At 40.5% G+C, this 16419-nt stretch overlaps 1 protein-coding gene across 1 annotated transcript in view; it reads left to right on the forward strand.

Annotated features, from left to right (window-relative positions):
* The window catches only part of aire (autoimmune regulator), a 43480-nt gene extending 27694 nt beyond the window's left edge, over positions 1–15786 (forward strand). Inside the window, exons 11-12 of the mRNA XM_043702923.1 lie at positions 4643–4726; positions 14318–15786. Coding sequence (XP_043558858.1) covers positions 4643–4726; positions 14318–14398 — 165 coding nt within the window. The 3' untranslated portion in view covers positions 14399–15786. The remainder of the gene's footprint in view (positions 1–4642; positions 4727–14317) is intronic.
* Positions 15787–16419: the final 633 nt, after the last annotated feature.

The following is a 16419-nucleotide window of genomic DNA, read 5'->3' on the forward strand; positions in this document are numbered from 1 at the left end:
TGGACCTCAAGAAAAAGACTTTGTGGAGTGCCTTCGAGATGGATTCTTAGAACAGATGGTGCTGGAGCCTACCAGGAGGAAGGCTATTCTGGATCTGGTATTGTGCAACGAACCAGAATTGGTCAGGGACCTCGAAGTGAAGGAGCCATTGGGAAGTAGTGACCATAATACAATAAGCTTCAATCTGCAATTTGAGAGGGAGAAGGTACAATCGGAAGTGACAATATTTCTGTTGAATAAAGGGAACTGTGGAGCAATGAGGGAGGAGCTGGCCAAAGTTCAATGGTGCAATACCTTAGCAGGGATGACAGTGGAGGAACAATGGCAGATATTTCTGGGTATAATGCAGAAGATGCAGGATTAATTCATTCCATAAAGGAAGAAAGACCCGAGGAGGAGGCATGGGTGGCTGTGGCTGACGAGGGAAGTTAAGAAACAAATAAAGTTAAAAGAGAAAAAGTACAACATAGCAAAGATGAGTGGGAAAACGGAGGACTGGGAAGCTCTTAAAGAACAACAGAGGATTACGAAGAAGGAAATACGCAGAGAAAAAAATGAGGTACGAAGGTAAACTGGCCAAAAATATAAAGGAGGATAGTAAAAGCTTTTTTAGGTATGTGAAAGGCAAAAAAATGGTTAAGACTAAAATTGGGCCCTTGAAGACAGAAACAGGGGAACCTATTACGGGGAACAAAGAAATGGCAGAAGAGTTAAATTGGTACTCCAGATCTGTGTTCACTGGGGAAGACACAAGCAATCTCCCTGAGGTAACAGTGGCTGAAGGACCTGAACTTAAGGAAATTTATATTTGCCAGGAATTGGTGTTGGAGAGACTGTTAGGTCTGAAGGTTGATAAGTCCCCGGGGCCTGATGGTCTACATCCCAGGGTACTGAAAGAGGTGATTCGAGAAATCGTGGATGCGTTGGTGATTATTTTCCAGAGTTCGATAGATTCGGGATCAGTTCCTGCGGATTGGAGGGTGGCTAATATTGTACCACTTTTAAAGAAAGGTGGGAGAGAGAAAGCAGGAAATTATAGACCAGTTAGTCTGACCTCAGTGGTGGGAAAGATGCTGAAGTCTATTATAAAGGATGAAATTACGACACATCTGGATAGTAGTAACAGGACAGGTCAGAGTCAGCATGGACTTATGAAGGGGAAATCATGCTTGACTAATCTTCTGGAAATGTTTGAAGATGTAACTCTGAAGATGGACGAGGGAGATCCAGTAGATGTAGTGTACCTGGACTTTCAGAAAGCTTTTTGATAAAGTCCCACATAGGAGGTTAGTGAGCAAAATTAGGACGCATGGTATTGGGGGCAATTTACTAACTTGGATTGAAAGTTGGTTGGCTGATAGAAAACAAAGAGTAGTGATAAACGGCTCCATTTCGGAATGGCAGGCAGTGACCAGTGGGGTACCGCAGGGATCAGTGCTGGGACCGCAGCTTTTTACAATATATGTTAATGATATAGAAGATGGTATTAGTATTAACATTAGCAAATTTGCTGATGATATAAAGCTGGGTGACAGGGTGAAATGTGAGGAGGATGCTAGGAGATTACAGGGTGACCTGGACAGGTTAGGTGAGTGGTCAGATGCATGGCAGATGCAGTTTAATGTAGATAAATGTATGGTTATCCACTTTGGTGGCAAGAACAGGAAGGCAGATTACTACCTAAATGGAATCAATTTCGGTAAAGGGGCAGTACAAAGAGATCTAGGTGTTCTTGTACACTAGTCAATGAATGTAAGCATGCAGGTACAGCAGGTAGTAAAGAAGGCTAATAGTATGCTGGCCTTCATAACAGGAGGGATTGAGTATAGAAGCAAAGAGGTTCTTCTGCAGCTGTACAGGGCCCTGGTGAGACCACACCTGGAGTACTGTGGGCGTTCTGGTCTCCAAATTTGAGGAAAGACATTCTGGCTATTGAGGGAGTGCAGCGTAGGTTTACGAGGTCAATTCCTGGAATGGCGGGACTACCTTATGCTGAAAGACTGGAGCGACTGAGCTTGTATACCCTTGAGTTTAGAAGACTGAGAGGGGATCTGATTAAGACATATAAGATTATTAAAGGATTGGACACTCTGGCAGCAGGAAACATGTTTCCGCTGATGGGTGAGTGCCGAACCAGAGGACACAGCTTAAAAATACGGGGTAGACCATTTAGGACAGAGATGAGAAGAAACTTCTTCACCCAGAGAGTGGTGGCTGTGAGAAATGCTCTGCCCCAGAGGGCAGTGGAGGCTCAGTCTCTGGATTCATTTAAGAAAGAGTTGGATAGAGCTCTCAAGGATAGTGGAATCAAGGGTTATGGAGATAAGGCAGGAACAGGATACTGATTAAGGATGATCAGCCATGATCATATTGAATGGTGGTGCAGGCTTGAAGGGCAGAATGGCCAACTCCTGCACCTATTGCTATTGTCTATTATCTATTGGCAGAATAGATAATAGTGACTGCTGGACAAGCACATGGATGGCAGTAAATTGAGAGGTGTGTAGGTTAGGTTGAACTTAGATTAAGATAATGATTGGCACAACATTATGGGCCGAAGGGCCTGTACTGTGCTGTGCTGTTCTATGTTCTATATATATGTCTGGGCGGTTTGTTCATCTCCTCAATTCATCACCTTCAGCAATGTCAGAATTCGCTGGAGATAGTGCGCAATAAATCAAACACCACCATTCCCCAATCCATCACAAATGTAAGTCATCAAACTGTTCAATTTTATCAAATTGACTAAATTAGCTTAAAATAATATGCATACCATTTCTTTAATCTCATTAACACAAACGTTAACTATTTATTGTGATCATGAAAGAAAAATAGTCAGAGGAACACAGTTCTGAATCACCAATCCAAAATCACAAAACTAGTTGTGTTGGTTGTATAGTCCGTTTTCCTTTTTTCTTTGATACTTTGATGTAACTTGCACAGTAGTGATTAGTCGTTAGATCATTGATTGGTTGGTCAGACCCAGGGATATTTCTAGACTTTAGTATTCTTCCTTTCGGCAATTCTGAATGTAGTTTTTCCCTGCTGTTTTGACAGAGAAATTGCCCAGAGAGGTTAACTTTTCAGAGTAGAGGAACATAGAGAGAAAGAGAGAGAGAGAGAGAGGGAGGGAGCAAGAGAGATATGTTGATACTGTGTGCATCTGGGACATCTGTCATCTTCAATTTCATTCTTCTCTCAGGGTATGTGTTAAACTGCAGTGAATCCAGTCAGAAGGTTGTTTCCATGTTGAGCTCACTGGAACACACAGCTGATGCCAGTTAAAAAGCCAAACAAAATGCTGTCTCCAGGAGGAAATGCCCTGGAAACACATAACAGGGGGTGCCTAATTGTCTGGACTGTGCTTTCACTTCTCTAAGAAAGCAACGTTTTAATTACAATTCACAATGTGCTCCAGGTAACATATTTCTGCAACTGCAAACATCTTCGTACAAAGTTTTCCCCTTTTAGTCCTCAATCCGAAATAAATTTAAGTAGTCTTTAACACAGTCCCTCAAGATTGAAGATTGCATTCTTTCTGGGGGTTTTTTGGCTCTGAAGGGACTAAATGGTCCAGTATTGGTTCAATACCACAATTCCTACTGCAGGCAAAGGAGGTAGTATTTGCTCAAATAGATGAGTGGGATGCTAATGTTTTCAGACCTTCCTTCCACTATATGGACTTGACCTCATTTGGGCTTATCAGAGATGTTCCTTACAATTGGCACCTTCATGAATGTTTCTTCTCTAGTTTGAGCCATCTTGAAATGGGGATTGTCACAAATTGGTAGGGAAATTGCATTTTTTCAGAGAAGCTTGAGGACCTTAATTGTCAATACAGTGACCAGAGCTGAGCTTTCTTTCTTTATGGAGCAGTGAGGGATTCACTGGGTTCATTGACAATCCTGGGATCTCAACCTTAGTTCAAGTAGGAAGTATCTGTTTAATAACTGTTATCCCCACAGGGTCTAGGAACACAAGACCACAAGTACTGGACAAAGTGTTAAAAACCAGAGCACACACCAGCTATGAATCCAATGCACAAGAATTTATGCTCTGTTGCACTGGTCTTCTCAATGCAATTTGCCAGAAATTGGCTAAACCATTAGACGAAATCAAGAAATTTCAAGTGCAAATTATGTTCAGCCCAAATCAAAGTTCTGCAATTTTGTTTTGTGCTAGTTGAAAGGAAATTGCACTTAAAACTAGCCCTGCCCATGTTGCAGATTTACTTAATTGACATTGTGAGTTCCCATCCATTGTAGCTTGTGGAGGGCTCTCAGGATTAAAGCTGCTTTTAGGAGCATGGACACCAATAAGCTCATCTATACAATATACTTCTAAAATGTTTATCTTTTTTCAAATTTTACTCCAAAACTGACTACTACACAACAATGATGTAAACACCAAGCAATTTATTTTTACCTGCCAAAGGTTTCTACAATCTAAAACACCGCCAGTTTGAGTTGGTCCATGGTAGATGCTACATTCATCGATATACAAATGAGTTTGATAAAAACTTGAGTTAAATTTAACTTCTAAAAACAAGAATCATTTGCATCCAGATCATCAGTTGTGCCCAAGGCTAGATCTCCTGTGTGGCCTGTTTAATTTCTTGCCTTCTCTTCCTCTCTCCCTTTAGGCTGTTGAACACGAAGTAGAAGCAGATTCATTTATTAATGAGCAGCTCTTCAACAAGGAAGAGTTTGACTCAATTCTCCGAGAGGTGAGTTTGTAATAAATGCAGGGAGTACAATGAGGATTAACCTAATATGGAGGGGACTGTAGGTCAGAGACTGGCCTTTCACACTCTGGGACTGGATAGTACAAGGGTACAATAGACAGTGTGGGATATTGAAATTTTAAAAGTGTTTCTGAAGCACAGAGTTCAGGAATGGGAAGGATGAAGGGAGGTCTAATCAGATTCTGTTGCCCTGTGTCTCTGAAACCATAAATGGGGAAATTGATATATTCCAGAAAGCCAGTTGGTGAAGGATACAACTGAGATTAGTTGTATCAATTATATTCATGTCAATTAAGTCTGCTAAAGAAGAGAATTTGAGAATGCAATTATCTTGGCTACATTTTTAAAAGTTTTATTTGCTTTTAAAATCTTTTGTACTTCTGGGTATTTCACCCTCCAGCACATCAAAACTAGTATCTGGCCCAGTCTCAGGGAACAACCAGGAGATTCCAGTTCCGAGACACTTCTGTGGCCATTATTTTATTATGTGATCTATTTAAGCTAGCGCTTCTACTTACAAATTTATGTTTGGTGGGGCGATGACTGTAAGATCTCCCCCTTGTACCAGCAGAGGACTTTTCTGCAGTAGGTGACTTTTTTCTGACACAGACATCACTTCCAGTTCCACTATTAGTGCTTCTACTGTGCTTTCTTATACTCCACTCTTTTATTTCAATATGCCAGTCTATGGGCCTTAATTCTTAGCTATCATCTTGAACATCCAACCAGTAATTAAACTTGCCAGCATCTTTTGTTTTGCACATCCCTCAGTTGTGAGCTGTCTCCATTCAGTGCACCCCTCTGGAAGAATTGCCTTTGATTGTGATAGCTCTGTCCTGTGTGTCATGATGACTTACATTATTTTTAGTCAACCTTTGGTCGACCATATTATGTTCCTTAGGACTTTCTTCACAAGATCCATGACCATTGGAGGTTCAAGGTATCTAACTTACTTCTAACAGCTGCATAGAGTCTGAGATTTTGTAAGTGATTCTGATTAATCATGAGGAATAAACCACAACAATTGATTGCCATATCAATGAACTACTAAGTTACCACATGATTTATTATAGTGTCAGAGCTTTGCCATTCCCCATGATTCTCCCTTTCATAAATACAAAATCACTTGCTTTAAACTCTATCTCCAATAGCCTTATGTGACACCCAAGTTCCCCTTTGAAATGTCTTGGAGATCACAAGTTTGATGAAAATCAGTGACCATGCATGTAAAGCAATTAAATGTTTTAGAAAAACATTGAAATAATTATAGTACTTTCTGGAGCAGGAGAACTACATCACAGCACAGAAGACAGCTTTGAGTTTTGCCCAAAGTCTAACTGAGACATCCGCCAATCATCTGAATTTTTTTACAAAGGTTTCCTGTGCTAAGGAGGTTGTCAATTTGCCGTTTGATTGTTCAGCTAAAATTGTATGTATCATATTATCAATCACCATATCACTCCTTTCATAGAGTCCATTACTTTTTTTATAGTTATTTTTATCCGAAAAAGAAAATTTAAAAGACTTTTTTTTACAAAATTATAAAAGTAATACAAACAAGTATAAGCACCAATATAAAATTAAATTAAAAAATTTAAAAAACAAAAGAAAGGGGGAAAAAAACCAACTAACTACTAATCTATTCTACAAAGAAACAAAACATAAAATAGGATATCATACATTACTAAGTAAATGTAGTTAAATAACTAGATACATGCTCAAAATAGATTTACATCAAGTCATAATAAAACCCATATTTATACGGCATTCCTCCTCCCGGGGGTCCCCGAACCAGCCAGAACCATTACCACAGCTAAACAAAAGCCCTGGACAGAATAGCCAAAATATCTGTGCCGATATAGTTCAAAGAGGGCTGCCATGTTTTATGAAATAATTCCATTTTTTGGTGCAGCATATTTGTGAGGAAGTCAAAGGGGATATATTCCATGACTATCCTGTGCCAGTTCGAAAGTTTGGGGGCCTTCAGCTACTCAATTCACTAAAGTACTTTTCCTTGCACAAAAGGAGAGAATGGTAAATAATTTCCTCCCGTACACATCCAGGGAGGGAAAATCTGAAGACCCCAAAATCTGAAGAGACACTGGATCCCATCTAATCTCCGTACCCAACATCTCTGTCAAGGCATTTTCTATTCTCTCCCAATATCTGCGGTTTTTATGGCATGTCCATAGACAATGCGTGAGAGTGCCAACTTCTATTTTACATTTCGGACACATTGGGGATGCTCCTGCCTTGAATTTTGCAAGTTGTTCAGGTGCCATATGAGCCCTGTGGAGTAACTTTAATCGAATGGCCTGAGTTCTATTAGATAGAGATCTTTCTGGCATTTTCCCAGATGTCCTCTCACATTTCTAAAGAGATTTCCAACCCTAATTCTTGATTCCAGGTTTTATCGTTCCATGTCCTTCGGTACCTTATTGTATAGTGAGTGGTAAAGAGTACTGACTGAGGGCAGCCCCATCGGCCATAGCACTCTCCTTTCCCTATCCGATTTGTAGGGATTGACTATCAGTGTGGTCTTCTTTTGTATAAAGTCTTGTATATGAAAATACCGAAATGGTCCCTGTTAGGCAGTCCAAACTTCTGGTGCAAACTGCTCGCAAAATAACCTCCCCATCAAACAGGTCTCCCAAGCAGGGCATCTGTCAGCCCTGGCTGGAATCCTGATGCTCCCACTATAGGGGGTATAAGGGTAAGTTTTTTGCAGGTTACGCTCATCTTGTTGCATTATCCTCCAGGCTTTAATTGTATTTAATACAATAGAGTTTTAAATAGTCCATAATAACTCTCATCTTGTCCTTAAATAAAAGATTGATGAGGAGACATTTTGCTTGGGAGGTCTCAATATCTAACCAGATTGATTGTGGGTCACAAGAGGCAGAGTCAGCTATATAGGATAATAAGGAGCTCAATTGGTACCTCCTGAAATCTGGAAAGTCCAGTCCTCCCCTTGCCTGTGGAAGCTGCAGCTTTGCTAATTTGATAAGGGGCTGTCTATGATTCCAAATAAAGGAGCCGAGCCAGCCGTAAAGCTTGCGCAACGCCTGTCTCGGCAGCATCAAGGAGAGCATTCTCATAGGATATAGAAGACGAGGTAGGATATTCATCTTAACTAAGGCTATTCTGCCTAACCAGGATATTGGGCGATCTCCCCAGTGTTGAAGATCCTGCCTTATTTTCTCTAATAAGTGTACACAATTGGCTTTATACAGCTGACCAAACATTGGAGTGATAAAAATACCTAAGTATAGAAAACCTCCCAGTGACCACCGAAAGGGAAAGCAAGATCCATCCGTTAAATTGGATACACTGGCAAGACCACCCAATGACATGGCCTCCGATTTCATAAAATTGATTTTGTAACCTGAGAACATACCAAATAGATTGACCACTTGAATTACGCAGGGCACGGTTGTCAAAGGATCACTTAAGAAAAGGAGGACATCATCCGCATACAGAGTAATTTTGTGCTTCCCCGATCCAACCCTCGGAGCGGTTGTATTAGGGTCAGTTTGAATAGCTTCCTCTAGTGCTTCAATCACTAGCGTGAATAATAATGGTGAAAGAGCACATCCCTGACGACAGCCCCTGCCAACATTAAAGTGATCCGAACCTAAACAATTGGTGATTACCGCTGCTTTGGGATCATTATATATACTGAAACCCATTTAGTAAATACCTCTCTGACACCGAACCTTTCCAGCGTGTAAAAAAGATATGGCCATTCAACCCGATCAAATGCCTCCTCTGCATCTAGGAAAACAACTAAACCCGGTATTGTTCCCTGTTGACAGGCTTGTATCATATTTAAGACACTTCTAATATTATTAGTTGACCTGCGACCCTTTATAAACCCCGTCTAGTCCTCTTTTATAATGTATGGTAAGACTCTGTCCAGACTTAATGCTAACATTTTTGAAAGAATTTTGAAATCCACATTTAACAAGTATATGGGTCCATATGAAGAGCAATCTCCTGGGGCCTTTCTCTTCTTAAGAATGAGAGAAATATTTGCTTCTTTCAACGAAGGCGGGAGGCAGCCCTGACTGCGTGAGTAGTTATACATATTTATGAGTGGCTCAGCCAGTTCACCTAGAAATTCTTTATAGAAATCAACCTGGAATCCGTCTGGCCCAGGCGCTTTACCACTCTGAAGCTGCCTAACCGTGTCGAGTACTTCCTGGGTTGTCAAGGGGACATTCAAGATCTACACCTGCTCCGAGTTAGAAGGATTCCATCTTCCCAGTTCTATCCTCACAGTCCTGCAACTTATACAGTTCAAAATAGAACTTTCTAAGGGCAGTATTGATCTTTTTACGATCACAAGTCAAAGTACCGGCATTTTCTCTAATGGATGTAATGGCTTGAGGAGCCTTTTTCTTTCTAGTAAGGTATGCTAGGTATCTGCCAGGCTTGTTACCATATTCAAATAATCTTTGCTTTGCGAATAATATTTCCCTCTTTACTGTTTGAGTAAGTGCGGCATTCAAGGCTGCCCTAAGGGCTGTGATCCTTTGTAACTTAGTAATGGAAGCCTGTTAAGATATGCTGTCTCAGCTGCCTTCAAGCAAGCCTCGAGCAGGCGCTGTTGCTCTCCCTTCCTCTTCCCATTCGGGAAGGCCCAGCAACCGAATATTTTTCCGACGACCTCAATTATCAATGTCGTCAATGCGCTCTTCAAGGTTCCGGACTCGCTGCTCCAGAGCCCGGACCTGACCCACGAATGACTCAGCAGCAATCTCCGAGGCTGCGGCCTGTTGCTCCACCCCTCCAACATGCTGCTAGAATTTTTTAATCTGCAGCGTGACCGAGATCAACTCCCACCTGGATCAGGTCTCCTCGATGAAGGTGTCGATCTTCTCCTGGAGTTTGGCGATCTCGGAGATCAGGCTCGCCACCGAAGGTAAGTCCCCAGAAGCTGCCACGGACGTCTCTGCTGCTGCGGGAGGAGATGGGGGAGGGGTCCCTGCCTGTTGCGAGCTGTGTGAGTTTTTGCCCTTCGTCATTTTTAAAAAAACATTAAACTATCCAAGTTTGATGTAAAATGACTGAGTGCGCTGGGCAAAAGCTATCCTAAATGATTCAAAGAGTGAGGTGAAGGTGGGTGCCCCATTTTGTCTAAGTCTTAGGCAGAGCACTGTAGACTCAGACTTACTGGGGCACCGCAATCTTGGATCTCCCCTGACAGAATCCATTACTTAAAGGACTTTCAGTTGTTGTATTCATGATCACAATGTCTGTGTTTTCACACGTGGCTCTGGACTCATCAGTGACAAATTCCCCTCTATTTCTGCAAAGCTGTACTGACCTGTTTTATTGTTCTTACAGGTAGTTCATGAATTAATTGTATTTTTGCCAAAGAAAAATAAGACAGAAATCTCACTGGTGCCTTAGATGGAACCAGCAACTTACACATATGAGAGAATATAATACAATACAGCAACTTAAATGCTAGGACAGATTCAGAGAACAGTAAACTTTGTACAAGCTGTTCAAATTCAAAAGATATTCTTCCATGGAAAAAACATTTTACAACATCTATCAAACCTAACTTCCCCTCAGAAGTATGTAGCAGGTTAACTTTCTTGTAAACTTCACCCAAGAACCTAATGGAAAATACAATTTTTTTTACCATCAAAGTAATGGACATCAATGTGGCAAAATACTTTTGATTTTACTTGTGGACGGCATGGTGGCACAGTGGTTAGCACTGCTGCCTCACAGCGCCGGAGACCCGGGTTCAATTCCTGACTCAGGCGACTGCATCAAAGTAATGGACATCAATGTGGCAAAATACTTTTGATTTTACTTGTGGTAGAATATGAAAATACTAAGGCAATACCTTGTTTCTTCTTTATGAAGGATATAACTGATTATATGGCTCAGGCTCCAACTACATGGGAGAGTGATTATACATCAACAATTTACATTTAAGTTTCTGCTCTTTTTCAACATATTCACTAGCATTTTAATTTTTCCGTTCTTCATCCTGTTTCCATACTGTAATGTAATCTAATCTAAAAAGAAAATGAAAATACTAAGGCAATACCTTGTTTCTTCTTTATGAAGGATGTAACTGATTATATGGCTCAGGCTCTAACTACATGGGAGAGTGATTATACATCAACAATTTACATTTAAGTTTCTGCTCTTTTTCAACATATTCACTAGCATTTTAATTTTTCCGTTCTTCATCCTTCTGCTTTCATTATTATGTTCTAATAGGCCAGTAGGTGAAGGGAAGATTGAAGCTCATTACTACACTTTTACAAGTATTTATTTACAGAAGTACATGTTTGACACATGCATATCCTTACTCATTATCCACAACTGGATGATATGGTAGTTCAGTGGTTAGCTCTACTATGTCACAGTTCCAGGGACCTGGGATTGATTCCAGCCTCAGGTGAATGTCTGCTGTTTAAGTTTGCATGTTCTCTCTGTATCTGTGTGGGTTTTGTCCAGTGCTCCAATTTTCTCCTACAGTCCAAAGATATGCAGGTTTGGTGGACTGGCCGTGCTACATTGCCTATAGTGTCCAGGGATGTGCAGGCTAAGTGGATTAACCATGTGAAATGAAGGGTCATTGGCATAGTGTAAGGATATGGGTGGGATGCTTTTTGAAGGTTCGGTGTGGACTCAGTGGGCCGAATGGCCTGCTTCCACACTGTAGGGGTTCTATGAACTTCAATCTGTGCCTACTTATAAGTGCACAAATGAATTCCAAATGAATGTCTGTCACCGGTGTGCAATTAAACACATGTAATAAACAATTAACAGTAGTGTCGGAATCACTGGACTTAAAGGTTATTTCTCAATGGTAAATAGTGCATTTATATACTTTTGTGCAGCTTCTTGAATTTCATCATCAAAATAGAACAGTTGAGAATGCACTTCTCCAGCCTCCCTTATGCAGCAGATGTACTTCCTAGCTTAGCCCTCTACAGATCATGCAGTTGTAACCTGATACTGCTGCTTATGATCAGCATTTGAGTTTGTTTGAGTTAAAAGTTATTTTAATATTTTTTTGAAAAACATTTTACAATCGATGTTAATTCACACATTGACTGCACTATAAGTATACCTGGCACGTGGCAGGTGTTGGCTGTCCCAATTGTTGGGCAACTTAATTGTCCGGCATATGTAGATTATATCATGCAAATACCACCTACTGACTGAATCTGGCTAACTTACTGACTGCTGAAGGCTTGTTGTGTTATCAAAAACTGAAATTGCTGGAAAAACTCAGCAGGTCTGGCAGTATCTGTGGAGAGAAAGCAGAGTTAAGGGAACTGTAGTGATTTCCCTGATTGACCAAGTTAACAGCCTCAGCCATGGAGCCCTGGCTTACAGGTAAAAACAGTGTTTGTCAGAGATCCTGACACTGTATGAGGCAGTACTATAATCAAGAATTGTTCATGTATAAATAAAGAGTGACTTGATAACACAATACCAGCCTCTATGGAGTTATTTAAGGAATGTTCTGAAGAAAGGTCATTGGACCCAAAATGTTAACTGTGCTTTTTCTCCATAGATGCTGCCAGACCTGCTGAATTTTCCAGCAATTCCTGTTTTTGCTTCTGATTTCCAGCATTGGCTGCTCTTTGTTTTATTTTTGTTTATTGTGGTAAGGTATAACTTGTGGTGTACCTTACTGCTGTTTCAAATATTCAGTAGCTTTGTACCCAATAGGTTCAGTTGTGATACGCACTGAATGTGCCTGGTGTTGTGCAGGCTGGTTGGGAATTCATTTCATAATCCTCACACCAGTAATTAGCTAACACCATTTAAAATCAATCTGATTGTCACAGCTTCTTTGCATGGCCCTGTTACTTTGTCCAGGTCAATATGTTGAGCTTTGAAGGGATTTGTCTTGACCTGCTGCCATTGACTTGCCAGAAGATTAATGGAAACCTCAAATGCCCTGCATAAACATGGTTTCTGCTAAATTTCCATCGAAGCAATGAACACTGCCCAAGATAATCCCCAGGTATTTTCTTCCAGAAATGTTTTTCTACTTTCCCCTTAAAAGGTATAATACTCTCTGGCAAATCATTCCATGTCTCAGATACTATCTGAGTAAAGAAAGATTTTTTAACTTGTAGGTCCACTCTCCTACTTACAATTCTAACTTAATCAATCCTGATTTCAAACCAAAGCAGGTAGCCTTCCTTGTTCCCTCAATCAAAACTTTTTCCTGCCCTGATTTGGAGATGCCGGTGTTGGACTGGGGTGTACAAAGTTAAAAATCACACAACACCAGGTTATAGTCCAACAGGTTTAATTGGAAGCACACTAGCTTTCGGATCGACGCTCCAGGTGATAGTGGAGGGCTCGATCCTAACACAGAATTTATAGCAAAAATTTACAGTGTGGTGTAACTGAAATTATACATTGAAAAATTGATTGTCTGTTAAGCCTTTCATCTGTTAGAATACAGTGATAGTTTCACTTCTTTCATGTGAAAGCTCTCCTCATAACTGGAAATTTCCAATCAATTTCATCCAGGTGAATATAACCTGATTGTTCTCCAGTTTTAGGGCCCATTTATTCAAAGAGTGACTACAGCGACACTCAGCATCCAAACTATTACCTAGTACCGCACATACTTGTGTAATAAGCAAACCTTTTGCTACTTTTTCAGTTAAACTTATGGCGTCAACTATTACATGGATACTACATTTGAGTGGCTGAAATTCATGCCGTTAGAAAGTGAGGACTGCAGATACTGGAGACCAGAGTCGAGAGTGTGGTGCTGGAAAAGCGCAGCAGATCAGGCAGCATGTGAAGAGCTGGAGAATGAACCTTGAAAGAGTTCAAAAAAGATTTACAAGAATGTTGCCAGGGTTGAAGGGGAGAGGCTGAATAGGCTGGGGCTGTTTTCCTTGGAGCATCGGAGGCTGAGGGATGACCTTCACAGAGGTTTATAAAATCATGAGGGGCCTAGACAGGGTAAATAGACAAGGTATTTTCCCTGGTGTGGGGGTGTCCGGAACTAGAGGGCATAGGTTTAATGTGAGAAGGGAAAGATTTATAAAGGACCTGAGGGGCAACTTTTTCACGCAGAGGGTGATGTGTGTATGGAACGAGCTTCCAGAGGAAGTGGTGGAGGCTGGTATAATTACAACATTTAAAAGGCATCTAGATGAGTACATGAATAGGAAGGGTTTAGAGGAATATGGGCTAAGTGCTGGAAAATGGGATTAGGTTAATTTAGGACATCTTGTTGGCATGGATGAGTTAGATCAAAGGATCATTTTCCATACTGTACATCTCTATGACTCTATGACTGTGAACCTTTTCTATTGCATTCTCTAATCTAATTTCATACTAACTCATATTAAATATAATCTAAGTTAGGCAGTTCTTTCCATCTGCAGTGTCTATGCCTAATAGTTTAAAGATCAACATCATGCCCTTTTTCCACTGTCTGTCTTTAACCAGCCCAGTTCCTGACTTTTTTCCTCAATCCTGACCTAGGAAATATCGTGTAATCAGGAGTACCCAAAGCATAAATCAATACTTTTAACTTTATTCTTTGATTTGTCATAGAGCTCGATCGATGGCATTTTGCAGTGGGCTTTGCAAAACATTCCCCGGCCTGTGTCTGAGAGCCCTGGCCTTAATCATTAATGGAGGTCTTCTTCTGTGGAGAAGCTGATCTAATCTGAATAGAAAGGTGCGCTGTGCAAAATCCTGCAGGTTTAGGGCTAACAGTGGGGAAGCAGCAACTGGTGACTAGATGTAGATTCTTCGAAGTCAATGTATGCTCCTCCCAAAATCTTGAACACCAAAGACAACTGAAGAGGTTAATCCTGAAGGAGCAAAAGATGGTCGGGCCAAATGGTGGAAAGATAGCCACTTACTTTGATTTCTTCCTCAAGACAATTCATTGTGAACGTGTCACTGGGTAACAGTGATCATAACAGGATTGAATTTTACATTCAGTTTGAGGAAGAGAGAATGGATCCAATACTGGCATTTTAACCTCAAATGAGGGAAACCATGAGGACACAAAAGCAGAGCTACCTAAAGTAAATTTAAAATTAGGTTAAGGGTATGATCAGTAGAGATACTTAAGGGTATCTCAGAATACACAGGATAGTTACATTCCAATGAGAAAAATGGGGGGATGTACTATCCAAGGTTGACAAAAACAATTAAAGACAGAATTAAACTCAAAAAAGGGCATCTAATTGCTCAAAGATAAATGACAGGCACAAATAATTGGACATAAAATAAAATAACATCAAAAAATGATTAGAAAATTCATGAGGAAAGAAAAACTAGACTGTGAGAAAACGTTATCTGGAAATATTTTATAAAAACAGGTAGTAAGAATTTCTATAGACATTTTAAAAAGAGTGAATAAACTGAATGTGAACCCTCTAGAAAGTGATTCTGGATATTTAATAAATGAAAATAGGGAGGTGATAGATACATTTGATAGAAATTTTGCACCTGTCTTCATGTCGAGGATAGAAGTAACTTCTCAGAAATAGCTGTCAAACAGCAAATGTAAAGAAGGGTCAATAAAATTGTTATCATCCAGAAGGTGTAGTGAGTAAGTTGTGGTTAACACGTCAACGGGACCTTGTGGATTTCATCTTATGAACTTAAAAGAAGTGGCTAATGAGAAATTTGATGCATTGCTTTTAATTTTCCAAAATTCCTAGATCTGGAAAAGGTTCCTTTCATTGGGAAAGAGAAAAGGGAAAGAGACAGAATGCAAAATCTACAGGCAGTTAGCTTGACATCTGTCATAGGGAAGATGTTAGAAGCTATTACTAAAGATATGACAGCAGGGCGCTTAGAAAAATTCAAGGTACTTAGGCTTACACAAAATAGTTTTGTGCAAGGGGATATCATGTGTAACTAATTTATTGGTGTTTTTGAGGACTTAACATGTGCTTGGATAAAGGGAAAGGTGGACTTTAATTAAATTTCCAGAAGGCATTTCAGATGAGGCCATTGCAAACCTTGTTTCAGAAAATAAAAGCTCATGGTATGGGAATAATGTAATGGCATGGATAGAAGATTAGCTAATAAACAGGGATAGGGAATACACATAAACAGGTCATTTTCTGGTTGCCAAGATTAAATTACTTACAGTGTGGAAACAGGCCTTTCGGCCCAACAAGTCCACACCGACCCTCCGAAGAGCAACCCACCCAGACCTATTCCCCTACATTTACCCCTTCACCTAACGCTATGGGCAATTTAGCATGGCCAATTCACCTAACCTGCACATTTTTGGACTGTGGGAGGAAACCGGAACACCCAGAGGAAACCCACGCAGACACGGGGAGAATGTGCAAACTCCACACAGACAGTTGCCTGAGGCAGGAATTGAACCCGGGTCTCAGGTGCTGTGAGACCACCGTGCCGCCCATAATGTAATTAGTGATGTTACAGGGGTCAGTGCTGGTGCCTCAACATTTTACAATTTATAGAAATGGCTTGGATGACCCTGATCCCAAGGTTGCTAGATTTACTGAGGAAACAAAAATATGTAGTAAACTAAGCTGTGAAGAAGACGTGAGGAAGCTACAAAGCAATATAGATAAGTTAAGTCAGTGGGCAAAGATCTGTGAAATGGACAATATGTGCAGGAATGTAAAATTTCCCATTTTGGCAGGAAAAATAAAAAAGAT

This window comes from Chiloscyllium plagiosum, chromosome 13 (assembly GCF_004010195.1).
Source record: "Chiloscyllium plagiosum isolate BGI_BamShark_2017 chromosome 13, ASM401019v2, whole genome shotgun sequence".
Taxonomy (NCBI): Eukaryota; Metazoa; Chordata; class Chondrichthyes; order Orectolobiformes; family Hemiscylliidae; genus Chiloscyllium; species Chiloscyllium plagiosum.